The following is a 19529-nucleotide window of genomic DNA, read 5'->3' on the forward strand; positions in this document are numbered from 1 at the left end:
GATGTTGACAGAGGCGTGTTTTGTTGTCTTTAGTTTAGCCTGTGAGTGAAACTGACGTTCTGCCTAAAATACCGCATGTCCCAAAGTGAAGTCATAGTTCAGTGAAGCATGTCAGTTTTCAAAGGGCATTTTTAGTTTGAATTTGGTTAATATTTTGAGTCTTTGAAAAGGATTTAAATAGGGGCTGATTTGAAAAAATAAAAAAAAAGTTTGTATAGATAGAACATTGGGGTTGGAGTAGAATCGCATGTTGGAATAGAAACAACATTTTTCCAGTGTTTTCTGTTGAAAATGCAATTTTGTTTGAATTGATCCTTGCTAAGGCATCTTTCTCTGTCACTGCCAAACTGAAAAATCTACTATTTTCATAGCTCTTAATATGAAGGCGATAGGAAACTGTTTACTAAGATGCCTGTTTTATAATGCATTCTGTGTTTCATGAATATCACAGTTTATCTTGCTTAGGAAAATAAGGACTGTGAACTCCTTCAGCAACCAAAAAATACATACTCGCAGCAGTGAAGTTTTGCCATCATGTTAACCCAGTACAAGTGTCACTGCTGCTGAAACAAAACTCTTTTTTGTATTTTTGCAGCCAGATGGAGAATTAGATTGGGGAGTTGCTTGGCATTTAAAAGAAACTAACTTTTCGACAGGTAACATGGATTAGATTGGTGACTTGGATCAAGAAGCGCAAGTCTTTATGCTGATGCAAAGTAAGGGCAAGAAAGAGCAGACTGAGGTGAGAGAGAGTGCAAAACTACTAATTTTGAGAACTAACTTAAAATTACTTTGAAACTTTATATCCATAAACTTTTGTATTAGCTCTTTGCCATAATTTCAAAAGGCAAAGACTTTTATATTGAGGACAGAATTGAATGAATGTAGTTTCAGAAATGATTTCTTTTAGTAGCTCATTTCTTTTGTGGACTTGAAAGTGAGAAGGAATCCCGAGGCATACCAGAAAAAACGTGTTAGAAGTGCTGGTCATATACAGACTGGAAGAAACAAATACTAAAATTAAAATCATAAATATAAATAAAATGAAAATATTTTGCAGAATCAATTTCTGTCATAAAACATGAGCATGTTTCAGTTAAATAACCAGAACAAACAACTATTGCATGCAGCATTGTATCAGCATGGGAGGGAGCTATTTAACCTGGGTCTTTCTAGGTAGCTTAAAATTTTTCAAAATATTTTAACTGGTCGTGAGGGTGCCCAGTTTACTAAATTTGTCATAATCTGATAATAGGTGTGCAAAGATATTGAAGTTTAAATATTGAGCAAAACTGGAAAAAGGCAAGGTGAGACAGTTCAAGTTTAAAATTAAGACATATCATTGACATTTTTAGAGTTTGTAGATGGTAACTTTCATGCAGGAAAAGCATTTGTAGAGATGTTAAGACATCTCTGAGTCAGATTTAATTGTGTTTATCTAATCAGTGAGATCAATCTAATGTTTAAAGAGAAGGTAGTTGGGGATATATGTTAAAGGGCATATATTTGTAGTTGAGACATCAGTCCTTACTTCAGGTGCAGCTTTGATGGCTTCGGATTTTCTTTTTTAGAAGAATGGAAGGGATCTTCTGGAGCCCAAATTTACTGCTGCTGTGGATTATCTGAAGAAACGAGGGTCTGTTGCCCTGTCTCCTTTCCTAAAAGTGTGTTATAAGTCCACAGGCAGTTTAATGGAAAGGGAGCGCTTCCAGAACTGAAAAGTACTCTTTGTAAATCTGCCTCTCTAGGAAGAACGTGGGTTTGGGTCATAAAAGCAGAGAAAGAGAAAGAGTTAGTTTTAAGTTAAAATTCAGAATCATAGGGTACTGTGAACTATAAATGGCTTATTTGTTCCTGTCCAGTTACCAATGTAAATAAAACATATGAACTGTTAATTGTGTTGACCCTTTTGTGCTTTGATTTTCTTCTTTTGCTGTGCTGTGAGAGAAATAGATGGCGATAGTTCAAATAGTTCTTGTTGTTATTCCTAGTCGTTAGGCAGTATTGTGTATATGCAAAGTCGTACTGCAGTCAGTGTATCAATCTAATTCTATTTTTTGACTTCCGTATGAGACTGCTCGTCAGTAGAAACACAGTGTTGTAAGTTGTGTTAATTAGCTCTGTGTCTTGGCAATTGGAGCACAAACGTGAACGTGCCTCTGCTGCCCCTTTAAGAACGTTTTTACCGAATGCCGCCTCCACAGCTCGCCGTTCCTGCCATCTCGCTCCTTGCCACCACAGGACGAGCGAGCGTCGTGACTCGCAGGCGAGCTCTCTCGTGGTTTGGAATCGTCCGATGCGTTTCTTCGCTTCCGGATGATTCTGGATCCAGTTCCCACCTGTATATGGCCTTTATCATGTGTGTTTTGTCCTTGTACGTAAATCGATTTGTTACTTATTACATGTCTGCATTTCACTTCCTTCAGTATGACGTTTTTGTTTATTAGTGTATGGACTAGTATTTTATAGTTGTTTAACATCAATACTGTCTAATCATTTGAGCTACGTGAGGTCTGGAGTAACTGCTTACTTGATTGATTGGTTCTTTCATAAGTGATAAATTGTAATTGCCCTTTATAAATCTCAAAATGCCATAGAGAATTACATGTTTCCTGTGTCTTTATCTCTTTCTCTCTCTTTTTTTAAATAGACCTCATATCCTTGTTACTGTGTGATGTCAAAACTGGCAAACATTATAAAGAGGCCAGAAGTAACAATGGGAAAGAAAATGAAGGGGAATTATATTATTTAATACAAGTAGCAATAGTATATCATCTAGAGGAAATGCAACTACCCAGAATAGAATGTGAACAGACTAAAACTGTTGCTTTTTGTGTATCATCTCTCTGCGAACATCAAGCCCTCCTAATACTATCCTACCCTTGAGCATCGTTCATTTTTTGGCAGCAAGTCGCCCTAATAGAGGGGAAGAAAGACTGCTAGGTAAATGCCAGAAGCTCGCTTTCGTGGTGCTCTGGATGGTTCTTGACTTCCTGTCTTAGTTCCCATGAGTCATTTGTGGCATCCAATAAGACTGTGACATGAGGTGAGACAGAGCTTTCAGCCATTTCTGGACAAATACTTAAAAAGTTGAAAGGCTAAAATTCCTGTTCAGTTAAGAAGAAAACAAAAGGTAGCCTTTGTTCTGCCCGTATTACTGTGTTTCTGAAGGATATCTGGTGTTTCTTCAGAATTATTTATTCAGAATCCAACCCCAAAATTGCTTCAAATACAGCACCACAATTCATGTCTTCTACATTATTCTTCCCATTATTTTCATAGAAGTATGGTTGAAGCTATTTTGAGAAACTGAAACTTTGCATTTAAGGCTCCATTTTTAGTAATAAAAAAAATACTACTTTATTACCTAGCACGGACTTTGGACTCAAGATATCTGCAAAATATTTTCTCTTTGGGCATTTGAAATACAATATCTATTGCAATATCTGATACATGTTTTATATTGCCGTTTTCATCTAAGGATACTAAAGTAATGAACTGATTTTACTGAAACTAACAGTTCTTGTCTGAAGCTTGTAAGATTACTATTGTCTATTCTTATTCCTTCAATAATGCAACTGCAGATTCAAGAGTAATAAAATTTGCATTTCTGTTCTTGATTTAAATTTCCATGGGTAAACCTCAATTTTGTTCCTATTTGTCATTGCTTATTGCAGCTTCCTACAGAGGTGTCGCCCATTAAATGACATTTGATTTTAATCTTTATATATAACAACACCATATAACTTCATATAATATTTACAGTATTTGTGTCTTTACAATATTTGTGTCTTTACAGTATTTGTGTCTTTACAGTATTTGTGTCTTTACAGTATTTGTGTCTTTACAGTATTTGTGTCTTTACAGTATTTATATAATATTAAATGCAAGGCTGATATTTGGCAAAATACATGACTATAGAGGTTTACAGAGTGGACTCTAAACCCTGTAAAGGGTTCCTTAGGTGTTTTCTTGTTTATCTGTCATCGTATTTGCCATCTGACATAAACTAAAGCATTTGAAAATACTGTTTTATGTGAGTTACATGTATGTATTTCATGTTTATTCTTTCTAATGCTCTAAGAGGAACACAGTCTATGCAACATATTAAACATGCATGAGAATATTCATGTCTTGCATGAGAATATTTCTCAGTGGTATGGAAGGTCTTGACAATTTTTTGTTCTTAACCACTCTAATATGCTTTTCAGTGTATGAGTAGAATTATTTCCTCCGTATCAAAAACTCTTATTAATAACATTACTTTATAAAATTGGGCTCCCGTCAAACATTGGAGATCAGATTTTGAACCATGTTTGTTATTTTATCCAGAAGCTTCCAATTAAATACATTTTTATGGAAAATATGAATTTGGCTTAATGATCTTATTTGAGAGTTCAAGAGATGCTGTTTTCCCAGAAGTGTTGTTGAAAAAGTGAATTGTAAGCATGAAATGTTTCATACATTTAGCAAGCTCTATTAAAATCTGCCAAGTCTGTATAGCTCCCAGATGGTTAGTAGCATGTCTGAAGAAAGCAGCTTCCCCACTTTAGGGGACCTCTGAGATTTCATATCCAGTTAAATAAAAATTGCCAAATTCCATCAAATCTTGTACTCTGAAACCATCCCAGATGTATCCAGTTTTAAATTTACTTTTTTTGGGCATTTTGATAGGGAAGATAAGATGATAATTATGTTCTGACTACATCACTATAATCTTTTTGAGTGTACCATTTTACTGAAGTGTCACTGTGAGCAGATAAAAGTATGCCTTGTCTTTGTACTCAAATAATAATTAATACTTCAAAATATGGTATAAAGTATTTTTAAAAACAAAATTTCTTATTGTTTGTGTTTAGATGTTTAGTTACATAAAACTATATACAATGTACACAAATTGTCTGAAATATAAAAATATAATATTGTATATACAATTTTACCTTTTCTCAAAATAAATATGAATTGGATATTCTATAAAATCAAAATATGCCTGTTTTTAACATCCTGTGACTTCCTTATGGTAATATTAGATATGTTTTTATAGTATTCCTATACAACATCAAAAATTAAGGAAGCCTTGGTGATTGTCTAGTCAAAGCAGGGTCAACACTGAATTCGGACCAGGTTACTTAAGGCTGTGTCCAGTTGTGTCTCGAGAGCCTCCAAGGATGGAGATTACATACCTCTGCTGGGCAACCTGCTCCGATGCTCGATGATTGTCCTAGTGAAAAGTTGTTATTGTTGTTTTTTCTTTTTTCCCCTGTATCCATTCAGAACCTCCTCTTTCAATTTCTGACCACTATTTCTTTTCCTCCTGCTGCATGCCTCAGTAAGGAGCCTTGCTCTGTTGTCTTGGTAGCCTCTTAGGTACTGGAAGGCTCCTATTAGGTTTCCCCCCCTATATTGTATAACAGAGCTTTGATAAAATATACATCCTGAAAGCCTGAGTAACAGATTTTATAAATTCTTACCTCTTACTAAGAGGAGGGAAGAGAGCCTTTTGCTTCATGTCGTCTTGTTTGGTTGTTCCTGAAGGCCGAGTTCAACATAGGAGCTCTGAATTCTGATTTGCTCTTCCTCTGTGCCCTAAACAAGCCTGAGAATGACTAGCAGCTGGGATGGTGTGTTATTTTAATAGAACTGGCTAGACTCTTTGGGGGGACTGAACTTGCATGCCACTCACTGTCTGGTACAGCAGCTGACAAAGGCAATGGGCTTCTGAATTCTGCTACTTAAGACAAAAAGCTCTCAGAGATGGAAATTCTGTAACTCCTAGCCTTTCCTTTTCCTCTTGCGTATTGTTGTTACCAATTTTTAGGGTTCGTGTATCACCAGGTGGAGGGAGTTCATCTTTTACTTTTGTTGATTGAAAGTGAATGAATGATGAACTATGTAATTTCCTTTGCATAAAACACTTATTTTGAAGAAATGCAGTCATGTTTCCATGATTTTGTCTGTCGAGGAACCACATACTTCTCAGGACAGTATCTGAGTCAGCACTTATTCTTGCATTGTTAGAACTAGTTTACAGACATTGTATTCTGTAATTGCATTGCTGGCGTTCTAGTACAGAACAGTTGTAAGCAGTTCTTAGGCTGGAAAATGTATATCTTGTTTCCTGTAAGTAAATGTACGTGGAGTATGATTTTAGAATTGGTGAAACTGCAAAAGACAGGACTGTAAAGGACCTCCAGAAGGCACACGGTGCATTCTTAAAACAACAGCTTACAAACAGATAAGCTGTTTACTTGTCTAATACACACAGAAAGACTTATGTCAAGCCAGAACATAGCCAAGGGCCATACTTTACTGTGTCCTTCTGTCTCTGATAATCACAAAATCACTGATGTTGAAAGGGACTTTGGAGATCATCGAGTGCCCCTCCCTCCCCTGCTCAGAGCAGGGTCAACTGCAGCAAGTTGCTCAGGACGTTGTCCAGTTGGGTTGTGAACATCTCCAGAGACGGAGACAGCAAAACCTTGCTCGGGCAACCTGCTTCCGTGCTTGCTCACCCTCACCATAAAAAAGTTCCTTCATGTCCCATGAAAGGGACCCTCTTGCGTTTCATTTTGTGCCCCTGTTTGCCTCTTGTCCTGTTAGTAGGCACCGCTGAGAAGAGTCTGGCTCTGCTGTCTGTACTCCCTCCCCTCCGGTCTTTATACACAGTAATAAGATCTCCCCCGAGCCTTTTCTTCGCTCAGGCTAAACAGTCCCAGCTCTCTCAGCTTCTCCTCCTGTGGGAGATGCTCCAATCCCTTAATCATCTCTGCGGCCCTTCGCTGGACTCGCTCCAGCACGCCTGTGTCTCGTGCTGGGTAGCCCGGAACGGGATGCGGTCCCGCAGACGCCACCTCACCAGGGCCGAGTCGAGAGGAAGGATCATCGCCCTCAGCCTGCTGGGGACGGGTTCCCTAACGCGGTCCGGGATGCCGTTGGCCGCCTTTGCTGCACGGGCGCCCTGCTGTCTCCTGCTCAACCTGTTGTCCGCGCGCCGGGAGCCCAAGTCCTTTTCTGCAAAGCTACTTTCCAGCCAGTCAGCCCCGAGCTTGTACCGCTACACGGGGTTATTGGCCCCTCTGATCAACACTGGAGGCTTCTGAAAGTCTAAAAAGCTATCGCTAGTGACTAGATTTGGGATTTTTGACTCTCCTCCTTGTTTCTGATGGAAGTTAGTGCTGATAAAGACTCGGCCTTTTGCCAGCCTGACAGGCTAGTTCTTGCAGCTCAGCTGATGCATATGAACCAGTTACGGGCTGGTAACTTAATTCTGTGTGTGACCTTATTTACTTTTTTAGAAAAGAATTGGGAATAGCAAGTGGAGTAGTCATTCAGCTTCTATAACTATATTAATTGAACCCAAAGCAGATATAATATTTTTTTGAATTTATATTTTTTAAAAATTAGTTCTCCTTGCTTTCAATGGTAAAGGTTCCTTATAGTTCAGTTCCATCAGATGCTGAGACTTGAAATTGCTTTATTTTAGTGACACTACTCCTGTTTTAGCCTACTTTTTATTTCAGCCAAGGTTTATGATTTTCACGAAACATTTACTGGAATATTGACTTAACAACTGTATCTTAACGTCCCTGGACAGCATTCTCAGTAGGACATCTGATACTTAATGCAGTATATAATCTTTCTCCTCGAAGGAATGAGGTAGAAAATCTTTTGATTAAAGAAATAGCTTTACAGAAGAAAGGAGCCTTTTCTTAAGTTGTGTGTCACTGGAGCACACAGCATGGCTCAATTTCTTTTAATAAGAACAGTATCCTATTTGTTTCCTGGAACAGCAATGGAAACTTGTTTCCCCTGCATATTTGTAAAAATTGAACAGTCCTATCAGACTTTCTTCTTGTGGGAATATATGCACTGAAAAAATAAATGTTTCACTGCAGTGGGGATATATCCATACTGTAAACCTTCAGTAAACCTTCTTTCTGAAGTTCAGCGGTCAAACTGAGTGTTCTGCTAACACGTTACTGTTCACTCTTTTGTTCATGTATATGGTAGCAGTTGTTGGATCACTGAGTGCCCTGTTCATACACAAAATATACACATAGCACAGCTTTTTTTTGAATGCACCACTTTTTCCTTTGCCTGTCTGTCTTCTGTTGGCAGACCCTGGACAAATTTGCAGGAAAACCCGGCAGGATTTGAGAACGTGTGCCTACTTGGTGCTCCTTCAGAGGTAGCATGTTCTTCCTATAGCTTTTATCATATTCAGACTTACATTTTGGGGGAATTCAAAATAGAGGCTCTCTAAATGTGACTTTGATCTTGCTGCCTTTCTGTTCCGTAGTGCCACTATGTAATTCCTTCCTTCATGGTTATTGATGTCATTACTGTTTGCTCTGTTTTCCAGACTCTTCTGTTTCTAAACATCTTGGCTACATTAGCAGTATTTCAGCTTACTGTGTGGCCAAGACATCGTCTGAGTTGAGGGCTTCCCACAATCATGCAATCCTTTTGGCTAATAAAGTATTTTTGTGCTATGTATGTGCTAGGTTCTGGACAAAACTATAATCTTTTACTAAAAAAGTCCTCATTAACTAAAGAACTAGAACAACGCTTATGCTGATAACGTGTATAAAATGTGATATTTCTTGTAGCCTGAACACCTACACATGGGGAATGAACGGAGACTACAAATGCACAGCTAGTAGCTAAATTTTTAGGAAATGTGAAAATGCATTGAAATGTCCCTTTGTTTGACTTGAATTCTAACCATATTTATCAGATAGTCTTTAGCCAGTTATTAATACCTGAAGCGTTTAAGGAGAGCTAGAATTTGGTTGCATTGCTTTTTCAATATATTCTCTTGTTTCCATTCAATTCAGAACTTCTTGAAGTCTTCATGTACTGGTCTAAAAAATTCTGAGGTGCAAAGTATGCCAGAAGACTAGAAAATGGGGGAAGAGAAAGAAGGGAGGAGAGAAATAGACTGTATAAGTGTGTATGAAAATTATTTTAGTTTTATTTATATTATTAAAATTGCCATGTGTATGTATATCTGTTTATCTAAAGAGTAATAGCTTTCATATCTTGGCAGTAGAATTAATAGAAATAATGAGTTCCTATCCAAAATTTCATAATAAAGACGGATTTTGTAACAGAGGATTCATGGAACTGGTGGATCTCCATATTCCTGGTAGTATCCTTATTGCTCATCTGAAGCTTTTTTTAAGGCTGCACTTCTGCAACTGTTTGCTCCTGCACTTTGCTGCAACTGTGCAGCAAATTATGCTGCTGGAATTCTCTACTGACTTATTGATTTTTGGTCAAATAATTTTTTCTGTTTCTTAGGGGAGGGAAGCCTATTTCTAAGCTACTGTATATCTTCCTAAAGTTGAATGATTTAATGATCTTAAGTATACCTGTTTACTTTGAATTTTCTTGTTATTTTTTATACCTGAGTTACTAAATTTCTTTATTTTAGTGGATTGCAATAGAAAAATGCAGGAGGGTGACTTCAGTTTTAGCACCTTTTTAAGCTAGAAAAAAATTTTAAATTATGACTATCAAGGCATATGAAGTTCAAAGTACTTTTTTTTTTTTTAGAAAAATAATAGATTTTAATGAGATGCTGTGGCCCTTTAATTAGGACAATGCCAGGATCTAAATCAATAAAAATACCTAGTATAAGTCCCCTTTTAACATGTAGTGAGATTGTAATATTATTTTAACTACAGGTACCGGGAAGCTATTCACAAATGGGATGAAGCACTTCAGTTAACTCCAGAGGATGCTACACTTTATGAGATGAAATCACAGGTAAATTATGACAATTATTTATCAGTTTTGAAATTCAAAAATAAAACATTGTGGTTGTAAGCAGATACCATTTAATAACATGTGATTGCATAAACTACAGCATAACTAATTTAGGGTTCCCATTTCTTCTCAGCCCAAAAGGGTCTTTTTTCACGGGTAGTGGAAATATGCTGCTATCTTAGCCAATCACACACAAAAAACCCTTTTCTTAAATTGTGATATCCTAATTCATGCCCTAGCAAAAGCAGCTGAAATATTTAAAAAATATATTAGGCAGAGGAAGAAGAGAATGTTACTCTTGACAGATGAGCATATTTGGCTCTACCATTAAAAATCTATCAGCTCTTTTTTCTAAAGCATTGACCTAATACCATCACCATGAAGTAAGGATGCTATATAAAAAGACATGGTCAAGTTTGTGTCTGCATTCGGTCTTACATAGATAAATTAGTCCTGGAAAAGAACATTAAATAGATACATGTGTCTCAGTTCCTGAAGTCTTTATCTTGCATCTGTTTTAATGAAAGAAGTGTGTAGCCATCAATGCCTCACTAAAATTTTAAGATCATCTATAAATCTGTAATTTTAGTGTATCTTTCTGTGCGACTTGGATGGAAAAAGCCAGGCCCCATTTTTTTTTTGCTTAGGTCAGGAAGTTTTTGTCTTCCTCTATTTGCCAAGGTACAAAAATATAATTTTTCCATATTAAACAAGAATGCTGTTATTCTGCAAAAATAATTTGGACTGAAGATGAGAATAAGAAGTGTATGGCTTCAGATTTCTCATCCCATTTTGCTTTTCATTTAAAGCTGCCCTTTTTATTTCAGTTGCTAAAAACTTTCGTCGCTCATCTTCCCCATCACAGGATTTTCTCGGCTTTATTAAACTGTATTTCTTCTTTTAGGAATATGACAGCTTCTCTCTGTCTTAGTCTATATAAATGGAAGCAGAGAACACTTGCCAAGCTGCTGAAATGTCACCTATATTTTAATATTTGTGTTTGCAGGGAGTATCAGTAGCACAGCAGATGAGAGGGAGACAAGGAGCAGCAGTGTTAAATACATCTTCATGTTTGCAGAGCTTATTCTAAGAGGAAGGGATAGGGCTTATTTCCTTAGGTTAACTCCTTGGTTCCCTTTTTGGAAATTTAAAAAACCTTTCTTCCTGCAAATGTGCCACAGTGTAAGCACATTAAAGGTCTCTGTGAGAGAGACTTTTTTGTTGTTTCAGAGAAAACCATGAGAGCTGTTTCTTCTTCACTCAAGTTTTTTGGATTCCTTAAATAATGTTTAATCTCTGGTTTTTTATCAATTGACATATGTGATGACAAAGGCAGAGAACAGTTAAGTAAGGAAAGGCTATTTCAAAAATGAGTCTTTTTCAGTCTGCTAGTAAAATTCAAGTGGAAGAATTACTTTAAGGTAGCTACTCAAAGTATAGCTGAAAAATACATTGGTGAAAGCTAGGAGAAGGAAAAGAGAACGTAAAACCAGTAATTTAATAAATGTACAATTTTTAGGAGGTTTGCTGTATTCTTTAATTCTAACATCTGTTACGGTAATCTGTTTCTGGTATTTAAATAACCAGATTTTGTTGCTTTCTTTTTTATTCCCCAAGCCCTTTGCTGAAGATGGGATGACTCTGTTACTTTTTGCTTGGATATTACCATGTCTTCTCCTCTCACCTCTGAACTGAGGAAAGCTTGATTCTGTAAAATAATTGAATAATCACAAGCTGCTTTCAGTGCAGTAGTGCTAAAGGAGAGTTTTGTTCTTTATTGCTATGGAAGGTTTAGAACTGGATTTTGAATTTGGTTTGACAAATATTTTATAGCTTAAACAGATTTTTCTTCCTCGGTTATTTTGGAGAAGTATATTGATTTGTTGGATTATTATGTTAACATATCACATGCATATAAGGGATCCAGTTAGACTGTGTTAGGAAAAACTCGGGGGGCAGGAGGGGTAGAGCTGCTTTCTGAATTAATTGAAATGGTTCAGTAATTCTAATGGTCTTGATAATAAGATTCAGTACTCATTTTTACTTGAAACCACTGAATATTTCTGGTAATATTCACTCATAATTTCTTTCTTTATATGATTATGAAAAGGGGACATTTCCCCTCTAACTCCAGTTTCCCACCAGGCTAGATTTGGAGTCCTTTATTTCTTCCAACCTTCTAAAAAAATGAATTTATTTAAAATTTGATGTAGTGTCTTGTATGCGTGTTGTTCAAACCTTGGGGAAAGTTATGCAGGGGTACTTGCTGTTAACTCAGGCACACTTTAGGATGAGATTTACGTGGTATTTAGCATGTCCAAATATGCATATTAGCATTTACAAATCACCTGTATGATGTAGGTGCGTGACTCCTATGGATTTGACAGTTCTCTGGTGCTAAAACTTCTTAAACATACTTGTAAACCTCCACTGAACTTTTATTCGTATTTGGACACCTTTACATGAGAACATCAATACTAGATGAAGTGAAAGGTCCTCTAGGCTAGTATCCTGACAACTCCCGGCGATGGATGCCTGGCAAAGAGTTATACAAGCAGTACACTCTTCCAGCCTCCAACAAGCAGTAGTTCTGGGACGTTTTTGTGCTTAGAAGCTCTTGAAAGATTTCTCTTCAATGAATTTGTCTAGTTGCTTTCTGAACTCCTATAAACTTTTAGCATTCTCAGAGTTATGCAGCAAGGAGTTCCAAATTTTAATTATGCATTGTTTGAAGAATCACTGCCTTTTGTCAGTTTTGAACTTTACGTTTGCTAGATTCACTTTATGATCCTTATTCTTTTATTGGAAGAGACAATAATATGATTCTGCTTGAAATATCAGTTCCAAGTTGCTGGAAAGGTTGCTAATTTGTGCATTTAATTTTTAAATCCACTACTAAAGAAATTTCTTTAAGATGTGAAAACACTGTTGGTCCTTAGTTTTTTAACTGTAGATTAAGTGCAGAAATCTTGTTTGAATAAAGCAGAACAGCCAGCAGGATTTCTTCTAGTTTGAAGGAAAAAAAAAATAACCACTCTTGAACCATTCTTTTAAGTGCTGTGATGCTGACTTTATACAGGGTGTTTTTCAAATAACCTTTTTTCTACAGGTTTTGGGGATTTTTTTGTCTTAGAAGCTGTAGAAAAGAACAGTTATGCTCAATGGAACAAATTGAGTAGTTCTTTTGGACTAGTTCTTTTTTTATTATGGTTATGCGATCTTATGTGAATGCAACAATTCATGTACAGACAAAGCTCTCCAAAAGAGAGATTAAATATGGCAATTAAATATATTCACAGTGGAAAGAATAGGAGAATATGGAATTGTATTTGTTTATATTTGTTTACCAGGGTCCATACTATGGTGCAGTAACTTATGTAAGCAGATGCTTAGTATAACATCGCTAAGTTGGTGCTGCAGCTGCAATACCTAATACTTAAGTGTGATTACTACTTGACACCCCAGGTTCATCATTCAGCCTAATGGTACCATTAGAGAATAATGAAAACAGAATGATTAAAGGAATGCAGGGCTTTGCTTCCAACATGCCTTTGCTTTTTTCCTGAAGAAGGGAGCACTGCTGGACAGTTGCACTCTTTCTCCTTGGTTTCACTTTCTGATATCACATAATACTCACGTACTCAAGTACGTTTATAAAGTTTCTTAAATCTTTTTAAGAAAACCCGTATTTTACACTTTAAAGTGGCAGCATCTCTATAGTACACATGAATAGCTATTACAAATGTTATTTGTGGTATGACTTACGCTTACTGGAAACTGGTCAACATAATGCTGTGTAATTTGATACTTTTCTGCTTTTAAAGGGAGTGATGTGAGCTGTAAAAATTCATTTTTGCCAAAATAGGAATATGCAATTCATCCCAAAAATATTATGGTTGATATTTAAATGATATTGTTTTACAGCTGAGTATGTTGTTCCAATCCACCATACCAGCACAAATGCTAAAGCTGCTATTGTGTTGCTTCATGAGAAAGTCTGGGTAGCTCCAAATTTTGGAAGAACAGCCATACGCTGATTCAGCCAAGGCTTGACCAGTATTGGCCCTATGCAAGTCTGCCTGTCTTGGTATGCAAGACATATGGTATAGGATGTGACTCATATTAAGAATGTCTTAGCACTACATGCAGAGATTCTTTATGGTCTATATTAATTTTCTCTCAGTGAGGAAAAGTCTCCCTGTAAAGTCGTTTCTTTTGAGAATTAGCACTGGATGGAATGTTATGCATGAGTGTGAAAATCTGTGTATCCTGTTAGGTTTATTAAAATAATTTTATGTTAGATTACTTAGCAGCTTCCTAGTTCATCAGTATTTACTGTCGCAGCAAAGTAATATATTTTAAATACCCTGTTGTTTAATACATAGCTCAAATAAATATGCTGTCTAATGACACAGTAGGAATCTGTAAATATTTATGGAAAGAACTTAAAGATACATATTTTAACAGATGTTTCATTTTGTAGGACAATGTCCTCCAGCGTTTCTGAAGAGCGGAAATAGTGTTTAAAGTTCCCAATATTCAGTGACTGGTGCTGTAAGTGTGTTTCCAGAAAATCATATGGGAACTGTGGAATTGCTCAACTTTATCTTGGTTCAAAACTCATAAAAGTTGATGAGTTTCTTTCCATTGCTGTCAGCTACTCTTTGATCCATTTGAAAACAGATAACTCTGGTATGTGGAGAGGTTAGGGTGCACATAGGGTGTTTTCCTTCGAGTACAAGTTGTTTCAGTTTATATACTCGATATTCCTTTACCAACTTAAACTGTTCCCTTGTTACAAGAATATTAAATGGCAAGTAAATGTTTATACAAGCAGGTTTTTCTGTGTTTTTGTAAGAGTTCTTTTGGAAAAGACCCACAACCTTAGTGTGAATTTCAGCATTAGTTAAATAGTATCTTACATACTCAAAATAGTGTGTGAAGATCATCTGTATTATGCATTCTCTAAGACTGCTTGAAATTCATTGCAGGCTAAGTGTTGTAGGCATTGACTGGATTATTTTATTGCTCTTTTGAGCAAAGAGGGAGGAGGAGTTTTGGAGGATATTTATGAATTTGGGTCTTTGTAACAGGACCACCTAGGACTCTTTGGAGGGGGGGCAGGGGATAGAGAGAGTGCAGCAGGCAGGAGAGATCAAGCGGCCCACGCTCATTACATAACAGTGTATGTGTTACAAACTCACTTAGGGCTCTTGGGATTTCGGGACTCTGCTGTGCTACATCACTCCTGAGAATTTACCTGGTTAATGTTGGTTATCAAGTGACACTTGTCCCTAAAGATCTCAGATAACACATTCTCAAACGCTTTATGCAACTAAATGGTGGTATCCCTGTTATTCTTATTTGGTGGGTCTTCACCTGAAAATGTAATTGTAGGAAAATTAGTGCCTATTAGTAAGTTTATTCTTCTATTATAACTAGCAACTATAGTTGTGTCCTTATATTAGTAACTGAAGAGAGTACCTGTGCTGGACAAAGTGCATATACATTCAAATTTGTATTTGTTTGAGTGTACCTTGAGAAGTTGATGTTGTAGTTGTTAGTTGCACAGTGTTTACCACAGCGACCTGCAAAAGTACTTTTAGAGCAGCTGTCTAAATAAGTATGCACAACTGTCATAAATGGATCGAATTGGAATAATTCACCTCTACTACTGAAGTCACAGTTCAGTAAACAATATAGTGAAATGTCATTAAAAAAACAAAAAAAATTGTAAATACTTATGTAGATTTTTTAGTATTATACTGCACTGGAAAACATTGGTAGAAGATACAGAATGCTCTTTGAGACACATTAGAATATTAAGGTGAGTATGTACTTGGATGGTTTTCTCTTACGACAAAAAGCATATGAAGGCATGAATGTAAAAATCACGTCATAGGTGCAGATCACGTGACTATCCACTAGTGACAATTTGATGGTTCAATTCATAGTTCTGCTGCAGATGAAACTACACACAGAAATGCAATTAAACTTCAGGTTTTGGAAAAATACATAGTATTTGTTGCAGACTTTACTCAAAAAGCACAGCTGTTGAGAACTGTTGTGTTGAGAACTGTTGTAAAAAAGAAAAAGACGAAGGGAATGGCATGGCATACAGCTATGGGGTGACTTTTTTTTTTTTAAGCAACTTAATAAATTCCACTGTACAACCTATCAAATGGAATTAAGGAGAGACCCGAATGACTAGCCTCTAGAAAAATTTAGTCATTAAAATGCTATGAGTATGGATCCAAAGTGCTTATTGGAAGCTATGCTTGCTGTCTTTCTGGGTGCGGGGTTACTTTCTGCAGTAAAGCTGTCTAGTTCTTTTACTGCATTATCCCAGTGTTGCGCAAGTACTTTGTGGTAATTAATCACATTTGAATCTTCCTCCCCTCTACACTCATATTTATGTATTTAATATATTTTAGGACAGTAAGGTTAAGTAAATGCCTTTTAGACTTCAGCAGTTATCCTAATCTGCTCTGATAGTGTTCATCATGATTGCAGGTCAGTTGGGAAGAAAGTGGTTTCCCACACATGAGTCTTACTCCTGTGGTTGACATTTTCATCATACAATTGGAATGCAGTTGTAGTTTGTTTCTTGCACTGGTATCTATCACCATAGCATGTGGGTGTCTGAAATCATGATCTCAGTGTGATGCAGGTCTTCAGGTAATGTGCCAATTTCATGGAGGTCTTGGAAAATAGTACGAGCTTTGAGTCGCGTTATGTGTCTTTAACTATGATTTATAGGCCTAGTTTTGGAAATCCAACGTGAGGATAGCATACTTTGGTAACAGGCTTCCACCTACCTGTACTGCTGAATAAAAGGTTTCCACATTTGAAACCACTTTTTTATATTTATGTAGCTAATTTCATGTCTAAATAAAGCATTCTGCAGTAGCAAAGCCTACTTTCCAAATATAACAATCATTGTCAAGGGTTGTTTCCATGCTGAATTACAGGGATTGTTTCCGTTATTATATCATGTGCACTACAACTGTATTTGGTAGATTTCAATCTTCTGTTAAAAACAAAAAATAAAACCTAGGAGTTATATGAAAAAAATACTTCCTTAGTTATTCTGTTTGATTCTTAATTTGCTTGTCCTTCAGTGTAATACGGTAGTTCTGTTACTCTTGCATAGTGTGAGGTTTGGAGGGAGGGAGAAGGACGCTTTCAGAAGCAATTCATCTCCTAGGCATTGCCTAAATAGATTAGATGAATCATCCTTTAGTATACCGATTTCTCTCTACGGGCTGTGGAGCAACTCTAGGTGACTATCTTAAAGTAGACAACTAAATTATAAATGACTAAAAGCTAGGTGAGATGAGTCTGGTCCTTATTTACTGACACTGTACTGGTTGCCTCGGTAATCTCAGAGAACTTAATTCTGTTTTCAGCTCTGCTTATTCTTGTTCCTCTTATTCTTATGTCTTTGTCATAGGTCCTGATGTCTTTGCATGAAATGTTCCCAGCAGTGCATGCGGCAGAAATGGCTGTCCAGAGAAATCCACGTTCCTGGGACGCCTGGCAGACTTTGGGACGTGCCCAGCTTGGATTAGGAGAAATAGCACTGGTAGGAAAATGGACAAAGGCTACTAAAACTGTAAACCACACCCTCTGAATTGTGTGTGAGAATGAAAGTACAGAAATATCAAAGTAGTTTAATATGCTTACATAGCCTCAGTGTAGGCAAGGAAAAAGGTTCTTGTTGTATATCTCCCATATACTTTGTTTCTCACAAATGCTTCCTGTGTGATTTTGTTGCTGGACTTACGGAAAATCTGCCTAACGCAAAGCCATTTTTGTCATATGCTGTATTTACATAATCATTTTATGCAACAGAATGATTGTGTTGATGCAGCTTCATAAACTGCATCCTGGGTGGATATATTGCTGTTCACTGTGATTTAAAATGGAAGGTACTGTGAAGTCTGAGTTGATATTCAGGCTCAGTTTTATACAGCAATGCTAAAAGAATTCTAGTACCTTGTTTTCCCTGTCTTTTGCTCTCCTGCTTCAGGTCCAGCAAATCACACTTTCTCATTTGTGCTTGCTTCTGACTCCCTGATCTCATGTAGTGGATGAAGTTTTCTCTTACTAGTAAAAGAGCAAAAAGGCTGTGCAAGAGTTGGAGTGCATCTTCCGTCTAGCTGCGGCTCTGTGCTGTGGCACCATCTCTGCTACATTATGTAATGCGAAAGGAGACCCTTCCTCATATCACTCAGGGTCTAGGCACCTGTAAATAATATAATGTAAATAATGTAAGTATATATAATAGCTTTCTGCTAGTTAGTATGGAAACACAGTGAGTGAAACTTTTCAATTAAGACACATATGTACAAGTCCATTAGAAAAATAACTCATAAGCTCTTAAATAATAAAACCCATATTTTTTTCTACTTTTAATATAAGTAGCTGTGGACTGTTTAGATACAAATATATAATTCTATCATTAATTTAGAGTATTTCTGGAAACTTAAAATGCTTGGACTGAAAATTTTCAATACAATGATTTTTGAGTGAGACCAACAGCATGCAGAAACAATTTCTTTTTCAAATGAAGTATTGAGTATTGAGAAACAAAACATGAGAGTAACATCACACAGAAGTTGTGTTGCAGATGTGCAGAGTACTACTTTATGTTGTTCTGGCACCATAATATGAAATATTTAATATAAATCCATACATAGCTGGATTATGGCACATTAAATAACAGGTGACATTCCATAGCTTTTGCCACATAGAAGGTAAGAGTAGAAGGTCATAACAGTCCTGTCTGGTCTGTAATCTATAAATCTTTTTTAAAGTAAGTGCCTGAAATTGCCTCTGTAAATTGTATCCGAGATTTTAAATGCATTAGTTCTCAGGAAGCTGAAGGCTATGTTTGCTGCAGGAATCTCAGGTCATTGATGCTAGTTATCCTACAATAAATGCTACAGTTACAGTAATGAAAATTAGATACTGAGGTATTTTTACCAGTTAGTAAAGTTATACCACCAGGCCTGCTTACCAGGTCATTTACACTGTCTACATCACACCAATGGGAATGCATCTCTGGACATAATAGTGCTGGGGACCCTATGTCCCCATTATTTGCATTTTGTTTTACTTTAAACTAGCTCTATTGCTTAGAGTGCTTCAGGTGCTCTCTTGGAATGCGCTGTTGAGTTGAACTGGAAAGGAGTACGGTTTATTACAAACCAAATTGGAGATTTGCATCAAAATACATTCTTCATCTAACAAAATGCTACTATAGATGGAACTGCGGTTATGTTGTTTTGACCCTTACTGTCCCTGAAGAGTGAGTTGTCACTGTGTAGTTTGCCCTCTAAATGTTTATGTCTCTCAATTGTCTGAGTAGGGAACCCTGGGCGAGTAAGCTTCTGTTGGCATCTCCAGTGCTTTAACAGTAGATGTTTCTTCTACTTTGCCTGTCTGTGCCTTCAGGACATACCAAACTCTCTTTTGATGAAGGTGTTCTCACCTGCAAAGAATAACTTTGGGAGTTATTCTAAACAGCAGATAATGTTCACCGTTTCTTTTTAAACTGTTCCGTGACTGTTAGGCAATCTTAAAAGGTTAAGATTAGAGGAGTCTTGAAAAGTTAAATGATTTCATAAATATTGAACTTATTGACCAAGTTCTTAAAGTCATTATTAAACTTTTCTCATTAGCCTTTTATTACTATGGTTTCCTGCATTACAATTTTTACAAAGAAAAGTTAATAAAGCATAAATACCAAGTTT

The 19529-nt window shown here is 36.6% G+C and overlaps 1 protein-coding gene across 2 annotated transcripts in view; it reads left to right on the top strand.

The window, feature by feature from the left end:
- LOC104147802 (tetratricopeptide repeat protein 33) overlaps positions 1-19529 on the top strand; it is a 42681-nt gene that overhangs the window by 14108 nt on the left and 9044 nt on the right. For both annotated transcript variants that reach the window (XM_068924662.1, XM_068924663.1), the window contains exons 3-4: positions 9690-9771; positions 17225-17356. In XM_068924662.1, coding sequence (XP_068780763.1) covers positions 9690-9771; positions 17225-17356 — 214 coding nt within the window. The remainder of the gene's footprint in view (positions 1-9689; positions 9772-17224; positions 17357-19529) is intronic.

The sequence above is a fragment of the Struthio camelus genome, chromosome W, assembly GCF_040807025.1.
Source record: "Struthio camelus isolate bStrCam1 chromosome W, bStrCam1.hap1, whole genome shotgun sequence".
In the NCBI taxonomy this organism is placed as follows: domain Eukaryota; kingdom Metazoa; phylum Chordata; class Aves; order Struthioniformes; family Struthionidae; genus Struthio; species Struthio camelus.